The 24,184-nt window shown below is 44.1% G+C and overlaps 1 protein-coding gene across 2 annotated transcripts in view; it reads right to left on the bottom strand.

Moving 5' to 3' along the window:
• Positions 1–24,184, bottom strand: part of MBP (myelin basic protein) — a 255,162-nt gene that overhangs the window by 177,778 nt on the left and 53,200 nt on the right. For both annotated transcript variants that reach the window (XM_068237053.1, XM_068237052.1), the window contains exon 2: positions 8,587–8,659. In XM_068237053.1, the coding sequence (XP_068093154.1) occupies positions 8,587–8,634 (48 nt within the window). In that variant the 5' untranslated portion in view covers positions 8,635–8,659. The remainder of the gene's footprint in view (positions 1–8,586; positions 8,660–24,184) is intronic.

The raw sequence follows: 24,184 nt of genomic DNA, 5'->3' as shown, positions 1-24,184 counted from the left end.
GTGACAAAATGTGGAAAACTTCAAGGGGGCCCAATACTTTTGCAACCCACTGTAAATCACATTTTCACTTCAGATTCCCTTGAACCACTTAACGACTGCCTTAGGGCCGGTTCACACGGACGCTTGGCGGCGTCTACCGTCAAGCGTTCGGGACCCATCGGCTAAACTCTCCCATTCAAGTGAATAGGAGCGTTTAGCATTGCGCGGTTACCGTCGATTACCGTCGATTGCATAAACGCGGCGTTCTGATCCCGATTTAACGCATCGTTTCGGCCGTCCCTAGAAGCCGCATGCAACGTCCAGGGACGGCTAGCCGGCGCGGCTATATGTCCCCCTGCGGGGACGAGAAACGCCAATCGCGACGATCTCTGTACCGCCGCCACCGAACGGGACGTCGCAGGACGACGCGACTTCCTGGCCACCCCAACGCCGCCTGCCGTCCGTGTGAACCGGCCCTAAAGCCGATAGGTGGTGGCAGGTCGTAAGTGGTTTTACATGGGTTCCATGTCAGTTCACGGAGGGTGTCTCCGTGAAATGTAAACACGCGGGGAAGAAATCCCCTGTGTTTACATCGTACGGCGCTGCTGCGACAGTAAAGGAGATTGGCGATCCCCGGCCTCTGATTTGCCGGGGATCACCGCCGTCTGATAGGCTGAAACCTATCAGAGGCGGTACAGGACGGATCGCTGTCCTGTACCGCCCATACAGAGGAGGAACGCGGGAAGGAGAGGGAGGGTGGAATAGCGCTACAGAGGGGGGCTTTGAGGAGCCCCCCTCGCTACCCAGAAACAGGCGGCGGCGATCAGACCCCCCCCCCCCCAGCAGGACATAGTGGGGAAAAACGGGGGGGGGGAGGAGTCTGATCGCCCTGCCTTTTACACGATCTGTGCTGTGGGCTGCAGAGCCCACGCAGCACAGATAACAGATAAACTACACAGACCTTAAGTGGTTAAATATGCACTGCTCTTTGCTAGCCCTGCCTCCTCTCCATGTGCCATTCTGCCCTCTTGTTTTCCTTTTGGATTCAATTTACTGCTGTGCATGTATGACTGAGAAAGGCATGCTCTGTGTTTGTGCTGTCCACAATTATCCCAAACTAACACTGTGGTTAGAGTGCAGATATCATGAGATGCCGAGAGACAAGTATAGACAGGCTCTTTACTCACCATCTATGAATTTTGGGTGCTAGTATCTCAGCATAATATAAAGCAAACCTGTGGATTTTTTTGTATGGTGTCAATACTAGCCCTTGCCACCTTGTATGCTCTGAGCCCTGGAGAGTCCATGTTTTGTAGTTTCACGTTGCAAATGCTATGCCACACCATTGATATGCCTGTGCCCACTCATGCCCTGCCCTTCAGCCACAACCATACTGCATTCCTGGTGACATATTACAGGGTCACATGAGCTGGTCACAAAATATTTCTCAAAGCATAAATGAAAGCTCTAGCCCTCCAGTAAACAATTTTATACTTCTTGAATACAGATATTTGCTTATCAACAAGATTTCCAAAACTCAGTTGTGGTGCAGTATGCCCAGGGCAGCCATCAGGGGGGGGGGGGGGGGGGACAACTGACACTAGAGTGAGGGGCCCGGGGCCCTCCCCTCCGACACGCTGGCATTAAAAAAGGACCCACAAGGCGAGCACCTCATACAAAAATAAATACCTTTTAATGTTAATGATGCTGCTGGGAGGTGGTCTGTGCCAACCCCTCCCAGGTCAGGATGGCTGACTCGGATACAGTATTTCCCCATTGCTCTGCACTCCTGTGCAATTTGCTGTACAGACATCCAGGAGCGCTCTGCACAGGCGCATTATGTAGTTGTGACATCACAACTATGTGGTACATCTGCGCAGTGCGCTCCCTCCCAGCTGCTTGAATGCATACAAGGATATGCTTTGCCAAGCAGCGCCTGCGCAGGAAAGCCGCAACCACCCCAACCTGGAAGTTTGGGGAGTCGCTACTGACTAATGGAGGGGGACAGAGGAGAAGGGGGGGGGAACAGTGGGCATGGGGAGAGCCTACTAAACATGCCTGCTCCTGCTGTTATAATTTTATTTTCCACTAAGGTATCCTTAATCCTACGAAAGCTCTTACTGACAGGCACAGGGGTGGGGTGGCTAGTGGGCAGGCACAGCAGCCAGTGGGTGGGCCTGGGAGGGGGGGGGCAGGCCTGATGTGTGAGGGGCCCCAAAATTTCTGATGGCGTCCCTGAGTATGCCCACAAGAACAGTGGTGGAAAATGCTGCTATGACTTTTTTAAACTTTGCCTTTCTTGTAATCCAAATCAGCCATGGAAGATTCTGTGCACAGTAAATAGAGGACTTATCTTGCCTCTCGTGCTACCATTCCCAAACTAATGACAGCAGTGCTATTTGTTGCCACTAAGCTTTAGTTCGTTTGATGATTACATTAGGTGATAGTTCAGTACTCCTAATCAATGAAGCCAAGACCTCTACTCAATGTGCACTCAAAGGGCTTGATTCACAAAGCGGTGCTAACCTACTTAGCACGTCTAAAGTCTTTAGACGCGCTAACCAGGGTTCTAAGTAGGTTAGCACCGGATTTCTCAATCAGATCGCGCGCTAAGTACCGCGCGCAAAGTTTTGCGCGTGCAAAGTCCTATGCGCGCACTAAGTCCCATAGGCTTTAATGGGCACTTCGCCCGGAGCGCCCTGCACTCTGTGCAGTGCGCGCGTAAAGTTTTACACGCATAAAGTTTTGCGCGCAAAAAGCTTGTTTAGACGTGCTAAGGGGGTTTTCACAGGCGTGCTAACCGTTAGCACCGCTTTGTGAATCAAGCCCCAAGTGGGAAATCTCTCTAGGTACACAGGACTAAAATCAGAGTAAAACCAAGTCACTTGCAGGCACCTTGGTCCACTAAATCCTCACTGGCAAGGTCCCCAGGGCTGTGGAGTCATTACAAAAATCATCCGACTCCTCAGTTTATGAATCCTCAGATTCCAACTCCAGGTACCCAAAATTGCTCTGACTCCACAGCCCTGAAAGTCCCATCAGGTAGTTAAGCTAGATTTTCCTCTTGTAGCATGCCAAAACAATGCTTATAATCCATATTACATATTAAAACAAGATAAAAACTCCATATACAGGCCATGGCTCACCTGATCAGTGGTGGCAAGGTGCTGTGCGTACAGGTAGACCTCGGTTAACGAACGAGATAGGGACTGTAGGTTCGTTTTTAACCTGAATCTGAAGTCGGAACATTGTGCCATCTCTGCCCCCTGTACCTCCTCTGTGCCCCACATGCCTCCAGTGTCCCCCTCTGTGTCACCTCTGCCCTTTGTACCTGTTTATATAAGTTTAAAAGCCATTTTTTCTTAGATTTTTTAAAAATCCATTTTCTCAAAGACTACAAGTCCAATTTGGGAAAAAAATGTGGGCTTGTTTCCATGGAAACAGAGAATCCATGCCGTTCGTATCGGCGGGTCATTCATAAGTCAGGCGTTCGTAAGTCGGGGACTACCTGTACTTCAAAGTGCAAGCGCATAATAGGAAGCTGCCTTTTATGCAATTCTTCCCATGCATGTACACAAGGGAAATGAACACAAAGCTTAGCCTGCATGTGCCACTTGCTGGCATAACATTTGAGACAAAGGCACACAGGATTGGTACATCTGTGACTGCACAAGCAGTGCTACATGGCGTGAGGTGCCACTTGAAATGTACAAAACCATGTGCAGTCCGAGTCCTATTTGAACTGTATCCAGTGTGAACATGCCTACCACTGCTGCCAGGGCAAGCAATATCCAAACTGTAACAAAACCAAATAGTTTCTTACAATATTAATTTATTGCCCATTGTAAAATCTTTCCTCTCCCTGATTTACATTCTGACATTTATCACTGGTGGTGACAGATTTAGTTCTGCCAGGTGATCTGTACAGAATGTTCGTTACGGAGAGTTATATGCAGAAGTAAAAGTCCAGGGACTGGGACTGTACATGGTTTTGCTTGGCAGTTGGAAAAAGCCAATATTTCCCACAATGCAATGAGGATCACAAACAGCAAACTGTCAGGGCCATGGTCATGACATCACACCGAGGGAGGGGCTTCACTACATTATTAGCCATACAGACCCCTCCCCACACCACCAAAATCATCTATTCGAGAAAAGATTTCTTGTGGGAAAGGGGGTATCAGCTACTGACTGGAATCAAGTTCAATCCTTGGTTAAAGGGATACTGTAGGGGGGTCGGGGGAAAATGAGCTGAACTTACCCGGGGCTTCTAATGGTCCCCCGCAGACATCCTGTGTTGGCGCAGCCACTCACCGATGCTCCGGCCCCTCCTCCAGTTCACTTCTGGAATTTCTGACTTTAAAGTCAGAAAACCACTGCGCCTGCGTTGCCGTGTCCTCGCTCCCGCCGATGTCACCAGGAGTGTATAGCAGAAGCCCAGTATGGTCTGTGTCTGCGCAGTACGCTTCTGGTGCCATCAGCGGGAACAAGGACACAGCAACGCAGGCGGAGTGGTTTTCTGACTTTAAAGTCAGAAATTCCAGAAGTGAACCAGAGGCGGGGCCGGAGCATCGGGGAGTGGCTGCGCCAACACAGGATATCTGCGGGGGACCATTAGAAGCCCCGGGTAAGTTCAGCTCATTTTCCCCCGACCCCCCTACAGTATCCCTTTAAAGTTCCTGTTAAACTATATAATTATTGGAACCTAGTAAAATGGACCCTAAAAGGGGAATATTACCGGTACTCAGTCTAAAAAGTATACTAGAAAAGAACTCATCTGTCTCTAAATTAGGCAGCAGGATTATACTGTTTACATTTAGACCAGCTTTAGTATACAAAACTACATGGATGAATTAACATATACAACATTTAAACTAAGAAAATATTTACAGGTTTGTAAAGCGGATCGCTCAGGAACAGCCTTATCAGTCCGCCGACAGTGCGTACACACACACTACAGTCTGCTGAAAGTCCGCCCAGCGGGAGGGTCCGACGGACCCGTCGTTGGCTTCTGTAGTGTACGCACCATTAGGAGTAGAGACAGAAGTCTAACATTTGTTTCCAGTACAGGAAGAGTTAAACTCCAGTTATCTATGCAAATAGCCATTGAGTTCTACGACTTTGAAAGTCGCAGAAATCTATGACTTCTGATTAGGTTATCTCAGCTGTATTGTGTTTTTCTTTTGCAGAGAATAGTTCAGGACAGGTCAAAAGTTCACTGCCTGTTCAATAAAAACATTTAGAATGCTGAGTAATGTGTAAATTACACATATTAGAGAATGATGAAATGTTATCAAAAAAGCTGTATAACTGAAAATAAAAATATGAAAATATTTTTTTCCTACCAATGTTCTAGTAATTACCCATACTACACAACCAATTCATGATATCATAATTTTTTTTTCGCTTCAGTGTCTCTTTAACAATCATCCAGTTTTGTTTTTTTCATAAAAGTAGTAGTAGATTTTGCAAAATAAGAAAGTTATTTAAGATCTATTGCGCTAATCCATGCTACATCCCCATATCCTCTTCAGCAACACCCTACTACCTGTCCACACCCAATAGGATAGAACCACTGTCTATCAATCATCATTTACAACTGGACTCTTCACACTGCTGTAAGACAATATTGGGGATGATTAAAACGGACCTGACCTCAGAACTTCCTCTCTGCTCTAAAAAGATAAGCAGCAGCATAACAACCTTTAAAGAAAAACATTTCCTTGTTAGTGCTTTCAGAACGCCTGCAATAAATCTGCAGTGTGTCTCCTTCCTGCTTTCATGTTAGAAAACAAAGGGTTAACATCCTGTGTTTACAAATTAACTGGGGCTGCCAAGACTCGTGTGGACACAGCTGAGAGATCAAATTACAATTGTGATTTCTTGCAGCTGAGGGGGTATTAAGACAGGCTCTTCACGCTAAACACAAACATGGTGGAATAATCTCTGTTTTCCTTGTGTCCCGTGCACGAGTTCAGGTCCACTTTAACAAGGATTGTTTTTTGCATCTATCATGCATATTTGTTTCCTTGAGACGTCACATCACATAGCGTGTTTATGCAGGATGTGTAAAAGCACAATATTTTACCGCACACTAATCAGTACATTATGTCACACAAACTCCTTGTGTGTGTGTAAAGATTTGCATTCCATTTTTACTGTTGCAATGAGTTGTACTTCTTGGACAGCACACCTATCCTGCTTCAACGGCTGTGCCAGGTCTAGCCTGTATCGCTGATACAGACTTAATGCAAGCAAAAAAGTAAAAATGCTCTTGATAGTAGATATAGCTCTTAGCTGCAAACAGTAGCATGAGGACTTCCTCCAGAATAGGTTACGCCTCCATTGCAGCCCAATTCCAATCACAACGGACTGTCGCCGTTTCGAACGGATAAACCGCTCTTTGTCAAGTGAAAGAGCTATAGTTACATTCTGGGAGTCCAGATGTCATGGCTATTTTTTGTTCACTCTTTTTGTGAATAAATACCCTGCTTTTTAAGAATTGGCAAGTGCTGGTCATTTTTACTTTTTTACTGTTGCAATGAGTGTAATTTTGTACAAATCCGCTCTGTAATTTAAGCAGTATAGCTTTATGGGCATAAACAATTACAAAACCACAACATGAAAAAATGATTACAGCTGCGGGCAACAGGCTATAAAGTTAGTGTGCTGACCTGTGCATAAAAACATACATTACAACATAATGCAGGTTCATGCATCAACCCCTCTGTTCTGTCCTTGACATAATCACTGAACGGCAACCGTTAAGCTTGGTTATTGGAAACAAATTACAGTAACATAATTCAGCATTATAAATGTATAGTGTGCTGAGTGATGGCTTCATTAGCTTTTAATAATGTGCACAATGCTATGCCTCTGTACTTCATAATCTGCACAGTAATTTTCCTATGTCTGTTAGCATAAGCTCTGAAATAAGACTGCAGGTGGTGCTGTCTTGCTTGGTTGCTCATTCACACAGCACCAGCAATTGAAATGATGAATCCGGATAACTTAATACCAGGCAGACTACCAGAATGGATGGATGGATGAACACAGCAACTGGTAATACAGGAAGTGGAAATGTCAGTCATGAAACAAACAAGGTGTACCGCGAGGAGTGTCACTATATGAAAAAGCAGAACTGAATCACAGTGCAGTAGCAACAGACCACTGTTAGGCTCTTTGCTGAGCTTTTATTTGGTTGTTAACATATACAATATTTATTCATATCTTGTACATGCACAGCTTTGGAATGATTAACAGATGTTACTAATACACTACTGTGGTTGATTTAGAAAGCTGTAATTGATTACTTTGCAGCTTTACTATCCCTTCAACACCAGTACGTTTTAAAGCTTCTATAATGCCTCAAGTGTCATTCCAAACAGACACCTCACAACTATGCAGTTTCCAACCATTAACGTTGCAAAGTCACATAGCAAAATGTCCTGTTTATAGAGATGCAATGTATATGTCCCCTGACATTTTACACTTCACAGGAATAGTTTTAGCACCTAGGAGGTGACTAAAATCTATTAATTTCCCATGAACTATATGGGTAATAGCTGTTGGACAATGCTAGCTAGCCATTGTGAACTGCGACAGGAGTCTGAAGAGTACTATAACATTTCCCAGGAGTGCCATACTGAAGATAAGCTTATATACTTGTAATTTTAACAGGCTGAAGCTTGTCTTAAAGTGGAATTATTAACGGTAATCTTTGGTCCAAAGCAGTAAACACGAGAGAGAGAGAGAGAGAGAGAGAGTGTGTGTGTGTGTGTGTGTGGTGGTGCAGAGAACTTTTTCTCCTTTATTTGCTCACTAATTACTTCTCTAGGAGTACATATAATATTGATAATTTGTCCTGCAGCTGACAATGATATCAGACAGCTTCAATGATGTGCAAATATGGATTTAAGAGATCTCAGAGCAGTCTTATAGCGTTTTATAAAACTTTATTTTTTTTGATAATACCACTTTAAGGGGTAACCTAAATGCCTTTCATAATGAAAAGGTTGGGTACACTCTTGTCTTGCCAGTGGATACCCTACAGCAGTGTGCTTAAACCCCAACCTCAGGGCCCGAGTGGCACCAACAGTGCATGTTTTGTGGCAATCCACAGTGGTAGCCAATTACCTCACCTGAGAATGTTTGTGGTTTCCTTAAAAATTGGTACTGTTGGTGGGCACCGGGAGCAGGGTTGGGGGAACTTTGCCCTACAGCATCAAATATAATTAGACATGACATCACAAGTTACAGGGCAGTGAATTCTCTGTTCAGCTATTAGGCAAAGTGAAAATGGAATAAATGCTTATATGATTCTTGTAAAGATGCCCTTTAAACCTTGTTTGAATGTTTGCCTTATTCAGGTATTGACAGATTCACAGGATGAAAAAACGTGAGCTAGTGGTTATTGTCCCTTCCATCTGCTTTTCAGGGCCCGTGCCTATATAACCATCTCCCCAAAAATGTCAAGGGCAAGTGTTACACCATTGAATACAGGTCAATACTGTCCTGATCAAACCATCAAAAGGCATGACTGGGGAAAAAAGGTTTGAAAACAACCAACAGCAGTTGGATTTCAAAAGTAGAAAAATTCAAGCTTACCTTATCGTGTTCACCATCAAGGTCTCTTTTTCCAACATGGTTTCCCATGGTCTTCCACCAACAAAATCAAGACCTGACCAGCCGAAAAAAATACAATAAAAAGTGGTATAAATGCATAGCAAAACACTTGTTTTCAGAAGATAAAGCTGCAAGCTAGTGAAGCAGTACTGTTTGTCGAGGCTGAAAACACATTAACAGAATTTGATAGCTGAAATCTGGTTGCTTTGCGCAACTACTTTATTTTTGGTCCAAACAAGATTGCACTTAACTTGGTAAATTAGCCCCTCTAAAAGTCCATATACACTTTAGGCCTCTTGCACACTGCAAGCAATTCAGATTCAGATTCCGCTTTTTAATCAGTTTTTACCTCCGATTCAGATTCAGATTTGCAGTGTGCAAGGAGCAAACTGCAAATCTGAATCTGAATCGGAAGTAAAAACAGATTAAAAAGCGGAATCTGAATCTGAATTGCTTGCAGTGTGCAAGAGGCCTTACAATGTTTTCCTAAATAAGCTGCTAGATTTGATAACATCAAATGTCCTTCAAGTGGCGTGGTATAAAATGGAAATAGTTTAACTGGGCTAGTACTGCAGAGGTACAGCAGTTAGGCTCTACGATACTGCACACGATTCTCGCACAGTTGCTGCACCGCCGCACTCAGGCCAGAAGAAGAGCGCAGCCCCGATGTTCACGGGCAGTGGCGGAGGTCCGGAAAGCAAACATGGGAAAGCCTCTGGAGGACCCTCTGGAAGCTTCCAGCCATGCACTCACCTTCACAGCTGAACTGTGCCCGCTTGACTATGGCCGCACCTGGGTGGTATCAAGGACTGACACTCCCACACTAACCTAGCTACAAATTAAAGCCTAACATGAGGTTTCCTTAGCTCTGTGAAGCAACTACCTTACCACCCTATCGCGCAAGGTGCCATCGTCCCTCCTCCCCTCCAGAGTGACTCGTGACTCGTCTGTACAGTGCTCAATTCCCAGCCAAATTAAATGGCGTGGGATTGTCCACGTGTTAATAACCCCTATTTAAAAGGAATACTATCAATACCCAAGTGTTCTAAATTGACAATGTACAAATAATGTCTAAGTAGCTGTGTAAACATTTTCCTACTTTTCATATTAACCTCCCTGGCGGTATGATTCCCGAGGGTTTTTTAAAATTTTTTTTTTTAGCATGTAGCTAGCCTAGCGCTAGCTACATGCTTCCCCCTTCTCCCTGCGGCGCCCCCCGTATGCGCCGATCGCCGCTGGCACATATGCCCATCCGGAAATCCCGTTCTGAACGGGATTTCCATGAGGGCTTCCCCCGTCGCCATGGCGACGGGCCGCGATGACGTCACCGACGTCGTGATGTCAGAGGAAGTCCCGATCCACCCCTCAGCGCTGCCTGGCACTGATTGGCCAGGCAGCGCACGGGTCTCGGGGGGGGGCACCCTCTGATGCGGCGGGTAGCGGCGAATCGCCGCGGGGCGGCTGCGATCGTGAGTAACACGCAGCTAGCAAAGTGCTAGCTGCGTGTATAAAAAATAAAAAAAATTTATGCAGATCAGCCCAGCAGGGCCTGAGAAATCCTTCTGCGCGGCTTACCCCGTGTCCAGCACGGGGTTACCGCTAAGGAGGTTAAATATCAAAGGCAAAAGCTGTAATTTATTGAGGGTAGGATTTAGCTATATTGGGACAAATCAATTGCAGAAGGGGTGTCTGCTTCAATGCACAGCCAGAGTTGCATATCAGACTACAGAAAGCAAGTATCAAACATATCAAACTCTGAAAGCAAAAACAATATGAAAAAGCTGTGACAATTAGTTACATTTCCTCTGCTCTCTTCAGACACTTCAGTCAGAAACACAGAACACAGGATCTGCAGCTGTTGGGAGCTCTCTTTTTTGTCACACACAGAGCTACACATAGAGTTAACTGATCAAGTGTGAGGGGAATTCCCCCTCTCCTCATGGCTCAGTCAGCCTTCAGTTTTGGCATCAGTAAACTTTGAATGTATTTTGCTAACAGTAAACAAAGGAGTTGCTACTAAAATGTATACACCAGTACTTAGCAGCACTTCCCAAACAATTCCTGTGTCAATTGAAAAAAATATGTGAATCGATAGTATTCCTTTAAAGAGAGAGTCTGAAGCGAGAATAAATCTCGCTTCAGACCTCATAGATAGCAGGGGCATGTGTGCCCCTGCTAAACCGCCGCTATCCCGCGGCTTAACGGGGGTCCCTGATCCCCCAAATCCCCTCCGTAATGCGGGGGAGCTCTTCCTGGTTGGGGCAGGGCTAACCGCCGCAGCCCTGCCCCACGCACATCTGTCAACGCGTATCTCCGCCTCTCCCCCGCCCCTCTCAGTCTTCCTTCACTGAGAGGGGCGGGGGAAAGGCGGCAATGCGCCGCTGACAGACGCGACTGGAGGCAGGGCTGCAGCCGTTAGCCCTGCCTCCAGGAACGACCAAGTCTGCGACCAAGTGTCGCAGTGGGGGGTTTGGGGGTGAAGGGACCCCCGTTTAGCGGCGCTATAGCGGCGGTTTAGCAGGGGCACACGTGCCCCTGCTAACTATGAGCTCTGAAGCGAGATTTATTCTCGCTTCAGAGTCTCTTTAAGGAAAACACTTTCTTCAAAAACTCCTCAATTTAAGTTTTCTCTGCAGCCAAGCACTGCAATGCTGCTCTCATTAAAAGATCACAACAGCCGAATTATATTTTTATGTTTCATGCAAAGAAAATGTTGATATCAGTCACAGGAAAAGAAGTTACGGATTGGATTATTCATTACACAGAACATGTTTATATTCATAAGCGTAGTAAAAAAACATCACCTAGGCAACATTTTGTAAAGTCTACTTCCTGTCTGTTACCACAGAAAGAAACTTCCAGCTGTGACTATATGTTGCCTCCAAAATGTTTACCATGTCTCAGTCTCACTACATAACTACATAAATGTGCAATACACATGCAGTGTTCAATTTCCAAAAAAGCAATGAAAAACGTGGGCAAATGTTTCAAATAAAGCATCAAATTTGCATACCGTATCAACACCATTCCAAAGCATCAAAATGCCTGACTTTTTCAAAATAACTGAAAATGTCTGCTAAACATATGGTTTTAAAAAAAAAAAAAAAAAAAAAAAGCTGATGCAAACCAAGCCTCAAGGCGTACTCGAGGCAAATAAAATGAAAAAGAAAACAGACACTTACCAAGAAGAGGGAAGCCTCTGGATCCTGCAGAGACTTCCCATACCGTCCTGGCACTCACCGTTCCCATGTGCTGTCCTCCTCTTCATCCACAATCGTGGCTGTACTGAGACTGTGCAAGCACAGCCACGCCTGCACGGTGACCCGGAGATGGTCATGTATGAGTGGCTCTGTGCTACTGTGCAGGCGTCACCATACAGACGCAGTCCCAATTTTCAGGAGGGTTGAGAGTAGTGGCGGTAAGGGGAAGGAGGACATGGGAAGCCTTCATTCTACCTAGATAAGCGGTTTTCCTTTTTTTGCAAAGGGTCGCCTCGGGTTTACTTTAATAAGTTCCCATATTTATTAAATGATAAAAGGTTAAAGCGTTAAAAGGTTTAACACATATTTGGGCTTGCAGTTGTGCTATGGAGAGTCCAATGCTGCTTCCTCTGGGCACGAGAGAACTTTAAAGAGACTCAGAGATGAGTCTTACTGCAGTTTTTTTACTTACCCGGGGCTTCCTCCAGCCCCATAAGCATGGATGTGTCCCTCGCCGTCCTACTCAGCGACCACCATTCTCCCGCAGTCAAAACCCGGTAAGTGGCTCAGTCGGACTTAGTCTGATGTGCAGAAGGTCCGTCGCTGACGTCACCAAGCCGCTTACCGGGGAAGCTTGCGGCTGAACTGTGGCGCTAAGAAGGACGGCGAGGGAAACATCCATGCTTATGGGGATGGAGGAAGCCCCTGAGGAAGCGGGAATATACCTGCGAAATGCGTTGCATTGTTTATTGGAGTATATAAATAAACTTGTTTGTATTAAAATTGACGGTATTATGTCTACTTCAGGGAGAGGAGTCCACCACTGCCTCCCGAGGAATTTTAAAGCTTTCAATATATTTTATTATTTCGGCGCCTCTGTTCTCCTTACAATATCTTCATCCACCCCTGGTGGAGGGGTTGAATTCCCCTTTTCTTCTCCCTATCTACAGAGAGCGACATCTTAATCCTGAGTGAGGACAGGTCTAATCTCCTCACCTGCATATACAGTGGTTACCTATACTGTAACCCTGACTTGTGAGTATATTAATTTATTACCCATTATTGTACATACTACACTATATTGGGCTCTCGGTGTTCCCTTCTTTTTTTCTCTTACCCACCCTGTTTTAAAAGAACAGGCAAATGTTTGATTTCATAAGGGCAGCCATCTTTTTGGTTGAAAGGAGGTGACAGGGAGCATGAGACACAGTTCCAACTGTCCTGTGTGCTGATCACCCGTCCCAGTTGCTAGGCAATGTGAACAACATAGGAAATCCCATCATGCTTTGCACAGCATCAGGGAAAAAAAGCCTGGGGAGTTTTCTTTGATGGGTGGAGCTTAGCTAAAAATGCAGCTAAAAATGATGCTTTGGTAAGAAAAACAAAGTTCTGATGCTGTGAAACACCAAGCCTTGTCAGTTCTGCGGAGTAGATTTTTAGTCTGAAAGTTCACTTTAAGGCTCCTTTTACACTGCATCAGTTGCATTGCAGAATAATTCTGCAAGTGAACTCACTGCCCATACAATGCCATGGGCCTGTTCATATCTCTTGCTTTATTCTCACTGCATGCAGGCTTTATATTAACATCTGTGTCTAGTCTCCATCTCCATTGCAGTTCACGCACATTATAACATGTGGGTTATGCAACGTGTACAGTGTGAATCCTGCCTTAGTTCAGAAAGTGGGCTGTCAACTATGTTGAACAAGCTGCCTCACATTTACCAAACAGCGTTTCTAGTGATCTGAGTGGGTCGGTATAGCTTTATCAAAGTATACAATAGGTGGCCATATACCCCAGGAAAGAGACCCTGAAGCTCACCTATAAAAATATGTTGTCTTACGGTCGATCCAGATGCTGTAGGATGATGAACATGTGTCCTTGAATTATGGAATTTCTCATTTATCCAGATCATAGTACTGCATATTTAGTGGCACTAGAGCCAAATTCAGCTAGACTTCTTGAGTAATCTGAAAATACATTTCACCATTAACTCAAGTGGCTTTCTTGGTTCAAGTGATTGGAGGAAACAACTGCAGCTTTTAAAATGGCACCTTATCATTAAGTATTTCACTCTTTGCTCTGCACCACGTACATGCGTACAGGGGGCCTCCATGTGACATCATGGAATGCGACATCCTTCAAGGCTGCCATTCTAAGGGCGCACAGCCTGCACATGAATTGTAGAGCTGATGGCGCTGTTACATAAGGAGGTGGGGTGGGAAGAGAGCATGGTCACATGAACAAACAAGGCGGTACATTAATTAGGAAAGTATGATGCATTTCACCTATACCTTTAAAAATCCTGCTTACATCCTAACAAAAGTAAGCATGATGAGTTCAGGTACTCTTTAAAGAGAACCTGTACTGAGTAAAAATTATTTAAAATAAACACTTGAGTTAACTTCAAATGAACATTACATAATTACATTGCCATCAGTTCCTCTCAGAAGCTCACCATTTTCTTCTTACAGTGATCCCTTCCAGTTCTGACAACATTTTGTCAGAACTGAAATATATCAGTTGCTGTCAGTTATATATCAGTTGCTGTCAGTTACAGCTGAGAGGAGAACTGATGTGTCCATGCTTCCCTATAACTCAAGTGGGGATGTTACAGTTTAACAGTGTGCTGACCAGGAGCTGTTATGGGGTAATAGCCATTTTCAAAATGGAGGACGGAGAATTTCATTGATCACAGTGGACAAACAGGACGCAGGAGAGGAAAAATAGATTGAGGAGTAGACTACACAGGATGTAAGTATGACTTGTGTATGTTTATTTTGACTTTTAAAGTTCAGTTCAGGTTTTCTTTAAGCCTCTATGGAAAATCATTCACAACATTACTGTACTCTAGGAACCATTATGTCTAGACATAAACTGCAGAAGGTGAGACAGTAAAGACATTATTGGAGGAAGTGGTATTCATATACTTTGCCCTAATCTTATCACTATGGTTCTTCTTAAATTATATTTTGCCATTAGTTTTTTTAATGATAAAAATGGTGAAGTGCTTGTCAAGACTTTCTGTAGAATCTTTAAACATTTCCAGAATTGCTAAGATTCATGTTCACTGGCACAAGGTGTTACAGGTGCAGAGCAAGTCTTTGCCTTAAGGAACATACGCGCTACACTTACAGTGCTTTAGGCATGAGAAGCATAGCTTGTTCAAGGTCAACAGCATTTGGCTTCAACAATTCTTCACATGATTCTGCTTTGGATTTTGTTTCATAATCTCTCTAGTATGTATTTTATTAGCTAGAAGCAGTTTTCCCATGTCTTTGGTAATCCGATCCCTCTCAGAAATTCAGAGAAGGAGCAACTCTGTCTTCAAGTTTTCCACAATTCTTTTTAGACTCGGTCAATTTAAACACAAACAAAAGTAGCAGAAATAGATGGAGAGATAGTTTATAATAAAACTAATCTCCAATACTACCACATAGTATATATCCGATTCCTTGACTAGGAGTTCAGAAATTTACTTGCCAAATGAAAATATAGGGGACAACTTATGTGTCAGTCAGACCTAAATTTCATGACTTACAGCCTTTCTCTCCCACTATATGAATAGGCAGAACGGTCACAGCCAAGCACTTTACCTAATTCAATGCCAAGCTCCCGTAACATGCATTGAGAGTCAGAGGGACACTTTTGCAGGCTGACTGGCATCAGTGAACAGGAGGTAAAGAGGACCCAAGGCTGGATTAGGTTTATGTGCACTGCTGTGGCCACCCTGCTATTCACATGGGGAAAGAGAGACAGTATATAATGGCCATGCTTACAGGGTGGGGGAGGAATGATGACTGGGGATTACAGATACTAGACATAGTGCGTACAAAGGGGTGGGGTATTACAGCTAAGCTATTGGTTGCAGTGCTCCCTGAGGGTTTGGGGGTTACAGATTCTAGCCGCACCGCTTTTTAAAGGGGTTATTTCGCGAAAAAAGTAGGCAGTTAAAAAATGTGACAGATGACAGGTTTTGGGCCAGTCCATCTTTTTAAGGGGGATTCTCAGGGCTTTCTTTGTTTTTAACAGCATTTCCTGAACAACAGTTGCAAAATCTAACTGACATAATAGTGTGCAAGTGATTAGGGAGGCCGGCTGGTATCTTGCTATTTTGGCAGTTAAACTGTTGTTCAGGAAATGCTGTTGAAAACAAAGAAAGCCCTGAGAATCCCCCTTAAAAAGATGGACTGGCCCAAAACCTGTCATCTGTCACATTTTTTAACTGCCTACTTTTTTCGCGAAAGAACCCCTTTAAGCTGGTGGTGAAGGGGGAGGGGAGTGGATAACTGCTACACTTGGGAACCATGAGGGTTTATTCCAGTTTAACAGGGCAAAATTAAATTTTGAGGTCAACTTATATATGAAGTAGATTGATTATTGCGGATATATGGTATGTTTGTTTATAATGGCATGGACTTCATTTTAAGAAAAACATTCCCTGCAGCCAGCAATGGGAAGAGAGGAGAGGCATGGCCAGCTATCCAATTACTGTCTTATCTTGCTTGAGGGGTGGGGGAACAATGTATAGAGAGTAGAATGAGCAGGATGCGGAGACAAGCTGAGGGAGGCTATCTGCTCCATCAGGAGAATCAACGTGAACATATGATTCCACTGCCAGTGAGCTGAAGTGACGGGGCACGCAGCGAGGCACTAGTACCTTGACAGCGCCCAGCATCAGGCGCCGTCTGCAGAAATTAACTCCCAGATTATTTATGCTGTGTTCGGTGTCACTGCAATACATACCTGTCACAGTGTACCTGTACAGTATTTACAGCAGGGCAGAGTTTTAGGAAGCTGGCCTCAAACGCAAGTACATAGTGACATTAACCAAGCATAAGTGCAGCATGTGCATTTAGAACACAGGAAATACAGCAGAGTCTCTGTTATCCAGCACTGACAGGGACCAGGTGATGCTAGATCAGTGTGCTTTATAGTTCAGACTATGTTAAAAATATGCCCAGCCAATACAGTACTCCACTCTATATACATACCATGAACTTTGTATTAACCTCTTTAGCGGTAAAACAGAGTCAGGCTCGGGCTGGAAATCTGAAGCTCAGAGCGGTAACCCCGAGCTGGATCCATGGGAGGTGTGTATTGTGCAGGACTGACGCAGATCTATCTAGCGGTATTATTTTTATAGTCTAAAAGTGAGAGAAAAATATTGCACCGCTTTCAGACACTAAAATCCAGTAATAATCTTAATGGCAGAGAGGTTAAAAGTTAAAATGCAGTGATTGAAAGTATATAACCATGGGGGAGCTATGGTACCCAACCTTTAGGCACAGCAGAGCCCACAAATAGCCTAAGAAGTTGACCTTCACCACTGGGAGTACTGAAGGCTATTTGTGCTGGTTGGTTGATACTGCTGGTTAGTTGAGCTCCATATAACTGGGACTCTACTGTAACATACAATTGAAATGCTGCATCATCTATCTTGTTTATATTACACAGTAATATTTATATTACACATGTCAAGCTGGTGTATTGAAATGTGGTGCACTGGGGAGATTCAGTAATGCACAAGGGAGGATGTAGTCGTCTCTCATAAATCTGCAGTGCTTTCTTTAACCAATAAAGATTCTGCTACTTTAAGAAGCTGGCCCCTGTTTGTTCCTGTCCTGGCAAAACATTACAGGACTTCTAAATACAATCTGATTTGTAATTGGACTCCTGCTGGTGGATACAGCTGAAGAATAAGCAGATTTTTATCACATTCACTTTTACAGAATGCAAACAGAGTTAAAGTAAAGCATGTGGAACACAACTGCAGAAATTTCCACTGACTTCAATGGAATTTCTTATATGAATGTTGTGAAACTTGAATTAGATGCATTTCTAGAATGCAAACCCTGGCTAAAGTGGGAACTCACAGAGCGTCAGAGGGAGGGGAAAACAGGAGGGAAAGAGGCTTCAGCCATTAGTTAAGCCTGAGAAGTAGGGAAGCAAAAAAAAAAAATAAAAACAAATAAGAGTCATGTAAACTGGGAAATAAAAATTTATCAACAAGAAAAGCAATAGTGATTTTAACTTTTGGATTGCCTGATTAGCATCCTTATTACTTGTTTACCAGTAAAAAATAAAGAATTGATTTTTGATTTTATGCCCGACAGTTACACTTTAATTTGGGTGATCGCTAGCAGAGAATTTTGTAATCGCCACTTATCCCACCCTCCCAAAGAGATCACAACCATGCCACTCATTAGCCCTTTACCTCTGGCCACAGGAGTGTGATCGAGAGGGGGCACGGCCTTGGCCATGCATGCTCAGTAGCCTGTGACCAGTTCAGTGAGCTTCCAAGGGGCACAGTGGCAACAGGGACAGGGATCCAACCAAAGGACCCAGGCTACAAGTGGGCTGGAAGAAGCCCCAATTAAGTAAAAAAAAAAAATGACTTTTTCCCCCGTCTCAGGTACACTTTAAGAGATGGGAATGGAAAGGTGATAGGAAGGAACATTGCAGCAAGCCTGCACTTTAGCCATAATATCAAAATTTTAAGAAATGATTACTGTGACGGACATCCACATCTCCCCTTTGTGAATCCCTGCACTGGCTCCCTATCCGTCTCAGGATAAGTTTCAAGATTCTATGCCTGGCGTATAAATCTGTGCACAAAACATGCCCTACCTACATCTCGGAGCTTGTTCACAAGTATACACCAGGTCGCCCCCTCCGTTCCTCCAACGACCTTCGCCTCACCACCCCGCGCATTTCACACTCCCATGCCCGCCTGCAGGATTTCTCAAGAGCTGCCCCCACCCTCTGGAATGCCCTTCCACCACCCATCAGACTTGCTCCCTCTTTCAACACATTCAAGCAAGCCCTCAAAACCCACCTCTTTATGATGGCCTACCCACCTCCTACCACACAGTAACTCTCTAAGGAATATTTAACAGCCCCCCCTAGTGTTTCCACCCCTCCCTTTAGATTGTAAGCCTCTGGCAGGGTCCTCCACTCCCTAGTGTAATCTACAGGATCATGTGCTCCTGTCCTATGACAGCCTGTACTTGTATTACTGGGCCTACCTAACCAGCCCATATTGCATGATCATGTATTTTGTACAATTTGTATGTATAACTTTGTTCTATGTGTATAACCCTATGTATGTCATCCTTGTATCAGTGTATATATTTATTGTCCAGCGCTGCGTAATATGTTGGCGCTTTATAAATACAATAAATAATAATAATAATAATAATAATAATAATAATAATAGACAACCTTACGTAGTTGTGCCTCGGGCCAGGTGTCCTTCAAACCTGCCGTACTTAATGCTACATGCAGTCTATGCATACAGCCTATGCTACAAACCTTTGCTGTTAATAATCGAAGTCTCTTATCTGTTTGTAAAAGTCAGCCAATGATATCATATACAGCATAGTCCCCAGTATCTGGCACCTGCGGGGATCGCCTGATGTCGGATACATGTGGTTGCCGGTTGCTTGAGCTAAAAAAAGCACAAACCTCCACCTGCAAACACTCACCGATCCTCCAGCGATGTCTGGCAGTCTTCCCAGACCAGCTCCTAACAGCTTTCTGGTGTCCTTCGTATACGCAAGTTGGCAAGTCACATGACCCGCATCGGGTCAGGTGACAACCTGAATTCCATGCACTGTGCCAGAAAGCCGCTAGGAGACCGCAGGGAGGAACAGGGAGACGGCCAGACATCGCTGGAGCCTCAGTAATTATTTAAAATGCCTCCAACCCCCCCCCCCCCCTCCCCCAAATGCCGCAACACTACAATCCCGATATCCTTCAGGCATGCCGGTTCCGGTTGCCCTAATTCCAGACAACGGGACTCTGCTGTACTTTTTCTAGTGAGTGTATTGTATAAGGAGTGCAAAAATGTTACACTAAATTTACCAGTTTCCTTTGTTTATGGGATAGTCATGCAAAAGAAAAACATCGGAGCAGAAATGTATGGCCACAGACAATATATGAATGTGGGAAACACTCATGAGCCACTGACGAAGAAAACAAAACACACACAGGGGAAAAAAAACAAACAAAACAAAACAAAAACACATTCTTCCACCTCTACACATGACGCAGCTTTTCAAGGCCTTGTATAAGGCCCCCTCCTCTGCCATTTCACCATTGTGTGGGAGCATGAATATATGCAATGACAACGTTGCACGTAGCACGCTCTGAGGCTGCACGCCTATAGACAAATCCATCCACAACCTGGGGATCAAACAGAACAGTGGGATTTTGTCATGTGGGGAAAGTCATCTAGCATAGCATACAGATCATTGGCTTCTGCGGCATCTGCACTCTGAACCTGGGGGAAGAGCCATAGCAGAAAATCCTCTTTATTAAGCAAGTATGCTATTTTTTCCATCAAATGCAACTAAGGGTAAGTATAGGAACCTTAACACCCTACTTAGGTGAGAGGAAATGTACATGTTACTAGAATTTATTGCTCATCACTACAACTAATATCTCAACCCTGTAGTTTTCATTGCGAGACTGACACAAGTAGCAGAATCAGAATCGGTTTTATTTTGCCGGATAAAGCAAGAGCTGTAATCGTAATTATTTGTGGTACAGAGTATAGACAGACGCACAACACATACACATAGAAATGCAGTAGTCAGTTCGTATCGGCCATTACACTACTGTGCAAATGCAGTCCGGTAAACAATAAAGATGCTGGTAAAAGGCCACCAAAGTCCATATCGGGTAATAATCCAGGGCAGGTAGCGGCGAGGAACCGGCTGACCGACCCAGCGATTAGAAATGCGAGCCGGGCAGGGGGAGGTTGGAGTTCAGAAGCCGAACAGCTTGGGGGAAGAAGGTGTTCTTCCGCCTGGTGGTTTTGGATGGTATAGACCTGTAGCGGCGGCCCGGTGGGAGGAGCCTGAAGTAGCCGCTGCCTGGGTGGGAGGGGTCACGGGAGATCATGTTGGCCCTCTTCCTCATCCTAGCGGAGTGGAGCAGATCAAGTGGTGGAAGAGGAGTACCGATTATCTTCTCCGCGTCAGTTATGACTCTCTGCAGCTTGTGTTTGTCGCTGCCCGCTGCGCCAGCATACCAGACAATGATAGAGGAGCAGAGGATGGATTCTATGGTGGCGGTATAGAAGCTGGACAGCAGCTCCATGGGCATGCCAAATCTCTTCAGTTGGCGCAGGAAGAACAACCTCTTCTGGGATTTCTTCTGAATTTTGGTGGTGTTTTGCCCCCATTTCAGGTTGTTAGTGAGAGTCGTGCCGATGAACCGAACCAATGACACCTTAGAGACTTCTGTCCCTCCAATGAGGACAGGTGGGAGGGGGGGGGGGAGGGTTTCTCCCGAAATCTACGACTAGTTCAACAGTCTTTGCTGTGTTATGGACTAGGTTGTTATCTCTGCACCAGTTGCATATTCTCTCAACCTCGCTGCGGTACTCATGCTCTCCGTTGCTTCCAATTAGGCCGATGAAATTTGTGACTTTCACAGAGTCAGCGGATGAGATGCAGTTGTTGGTATAGAGGGAGAATATTAGCATCAGTCTAAACAAGAAAAGCTAAATAGCTAATAGCTATTTTGTTTGCTACAGCACACTTGCGCTAAAGATAATATGATATATAAAATACTTGTTTAAGCCATTACCACAATTTGATGAGCACAACTAACTGGATCTATGAAGGATAGCTTGAAGTCAAAGAAAGAGTTCAGTGAACAATTCCAAGTCCATTTCTTCGCAAAACGTCTAAGCAAGCAGTACATGCCACTGACATAACATTGGCATGGCAGATTGTGGCAAATTGAATGATAAACGTACAGCACACAAGTGACGCACATCTCTAGGGTCTAGGGATATAGAGCAGGCTGTTACCATAGCAGTTTGGTCAGATCAATCCATATTGACGGTTGCTATGGACACTGCATTAAGGTTACATTCCCAGCGGCGGAGTGTCGTAAACCACTTTTCACCACAAATGGTTTGTCAGCCCTGATTTGCTCATGCTCCAATAACAGCCAGATGCTTTAGACACTCTTCAGAGGGAACATGCACAGTTATCTAGACAGTTGATCACACAAAATAAGACTGATAAAAAGAAAACAGTTCCAAGAAGATGCAGGATGTGTTGAAGGTGAACAAGTAAAACAGTAAAATTTGTATTCAGATGGCTAGCGGCTCATTTGACCCAGTTAGGAAAGTCAAGGAGCCGGTTGTTTCCTGTTATAGAGCCTAATAAGGGCTTGTGAGCATGTTTAACCTCTTCATGGCTGGGGCCATTTCAAAGCTTTCTGATCACAGCATAGTTTGCCCAGGTGTTCTTCCCCGATTTCACTGCTGCTTACTTTGGGCAGCTTTGTTTATTAACAGTTACACACTTTTATTGGGGGAAAAAAAAATGATGACTGTCTGTTTTACTCCTACCACCAAGAGCAATTTTCACTTTTCAGTGCTGCTCACATTTATTTGGCAATACTTCTATCTATCTATCTCTCTCGTTTAGGTGTGATAAGTAGTGAAATATCTTTTTTTTTTTTCAGGACAAATAAGGCTTTTTGTGTTTTTTTTTTTTTTTAAGCAAATTATTTTCTAGGCATTTTAAAGGGGAAAATAAGGGAAAAAAAAGGAAAAACAATGGAAAAAAAAATACACGATTTCTCCATTTTCATCCACTGTATCATAACATTTAAATTCTGCTTCTAGTACAATGTATGGTGACAATATTTTGTGGGGAGATAAAAGTTGTATTCTTTCTGTTTTGTGTTTGCTTACTTGCAAAAAAATAAAATAAAATAAACAAACAAAAGTAATATATCCTTATGATATACCAGTGCATATTGAAGAAGCTGAGTCAATAGGGTAACAATTTAAGTATTTTCTTTTCTTTTTGTTTGTTTTCTTTTAAGTGTTTTCTTTTGGTCATTGACTATTGGAGGGGGTATCAGAGAAAAGTTTGTACGCATTAAAGTGTGTAAAAGGTACCAAAGTTTATCTTCAGCAGCTCCTGACACCTCAGAACACAGATCTGAAGTAACAGATCTGCTGTGACAGAGACTTTGTAACTGGTGTGTAAGGCCTCGTTCACATCATTTAGCGCAGATGGCTATGCGATCGGAACGCAACGCGTCCAACCGCACGCCATCTGCGCTCCTATGTGCTGCGCTGCAGATCCCATTCATTACAATGAATGGGATCTGCGCTGCGATTCACAAAAATGCGTGCAGTACGCGATAGTGCAATCGCGCTGCTGCGCAGCGCATATGATGGGAACGGTAGAAGGGCTGTCTATGCCCTTCTACCGTTCTTGCGTGTCGCACACTATACGCACTGCCAAAATGCGCACGGCAGCGCGTATAGTCTGAACGAGGCCTAAGGCGTGGCAGCGCGATTGCGCTATCGCGTACTGCACGCATTTTTTTTCAAGAATAAACATAGTTTGTGGCTGTAACAAATAATTTATTATTACACAAACCCTTAGATTGGCTCAGTGAACACTTTACCAATCACCAATCAGTGCCTAGTAAGTCCAGACAGGAGTACACTGCAGGAAGTGGTTAAACATAAATAGTTGTGTTTTTTATTCATGGAAAATAAAAAAATATGAAAACCAAGCATATTCTTCAATTTCAGTCTGACAAAAATTTTACATCCCATTTTTATGATTGTATTTCCTACATCCCATCTGTGTGCTTCCTTAGACGCCTATTTCAGAATAGATCAGCCAGACAAGTCTGTTCTCAACTTAATTGCTTTACATGTCCCACTGTGGAGCTGCCACTGATTAGAGTGGTAAGGAGACTTACAAATAAGTTCTTTATACAGCACTGACATTTCCTCAATTTACTGCAGAAATAAAAAACCTTTCCAATTCTATGCCTGTACCCAAACAAGCCACAACCTCATAATGTAAGCAGCATCCAAAAAATCATGGAATGGAGAGCCAGAGCATGCAACAAACTTCACAAGGACCAAATATGAAAGAGACCAAGAAGTGGAGCTCCGCACTAAAAACAGGGGCAAACGTAGGATTTTTAAGGGGGGGGGGGGGGGGATTCCAGAAAGGTCCAGAAGCACTTATGTCCATGAGTGCTTCCGAATACAGGTGGCTCCATACTGCCCATGCACAAAAGTGCGCTGGCGTATTACGGAGCTGCCTATCTTTGGAAGTACTCAAGGACACAAGTGTTTCTGAGGGCTTCTGGAAGCAGCAAATTTGAACAGGGGACAGCGCTGGAACAACTCCCCGAGAGAGGAACGAGAGATAGACTTAGTTTGGACAATTCAGTGGAATATGTCACATGTCACATAGCGCAAGCGATACCCATATGATGCAGGGATATATGCATCTGCGGAAGATGGCGGCGCTATATAAATACTAAATGATAATAATTTGCCTCACCAGGATTGCACTTTTATTTAGCTTTCCTGTATGAC

Source organism: Hyperolius riggenbachi, chromosome 5 (assembly GCF_040937935.1).
Source record: "Hyperolius riggenbachi isolate aHypRig1 chromosome 5, aHypRig1.pri, whole genome shotgun sequence".
NCBI classification, from domain to species: Eukaryota; Metazoa; Chordata; class Amphibia; order Anura; family Hyperoliidae; genus Hyperolius; species Hyperolius riggenbachi.
The sequence above is the reverse complement of the archived record's forward strand: the minus strand, read 5'-3'. Positions and strand labels throughout refer to the sequence as shown.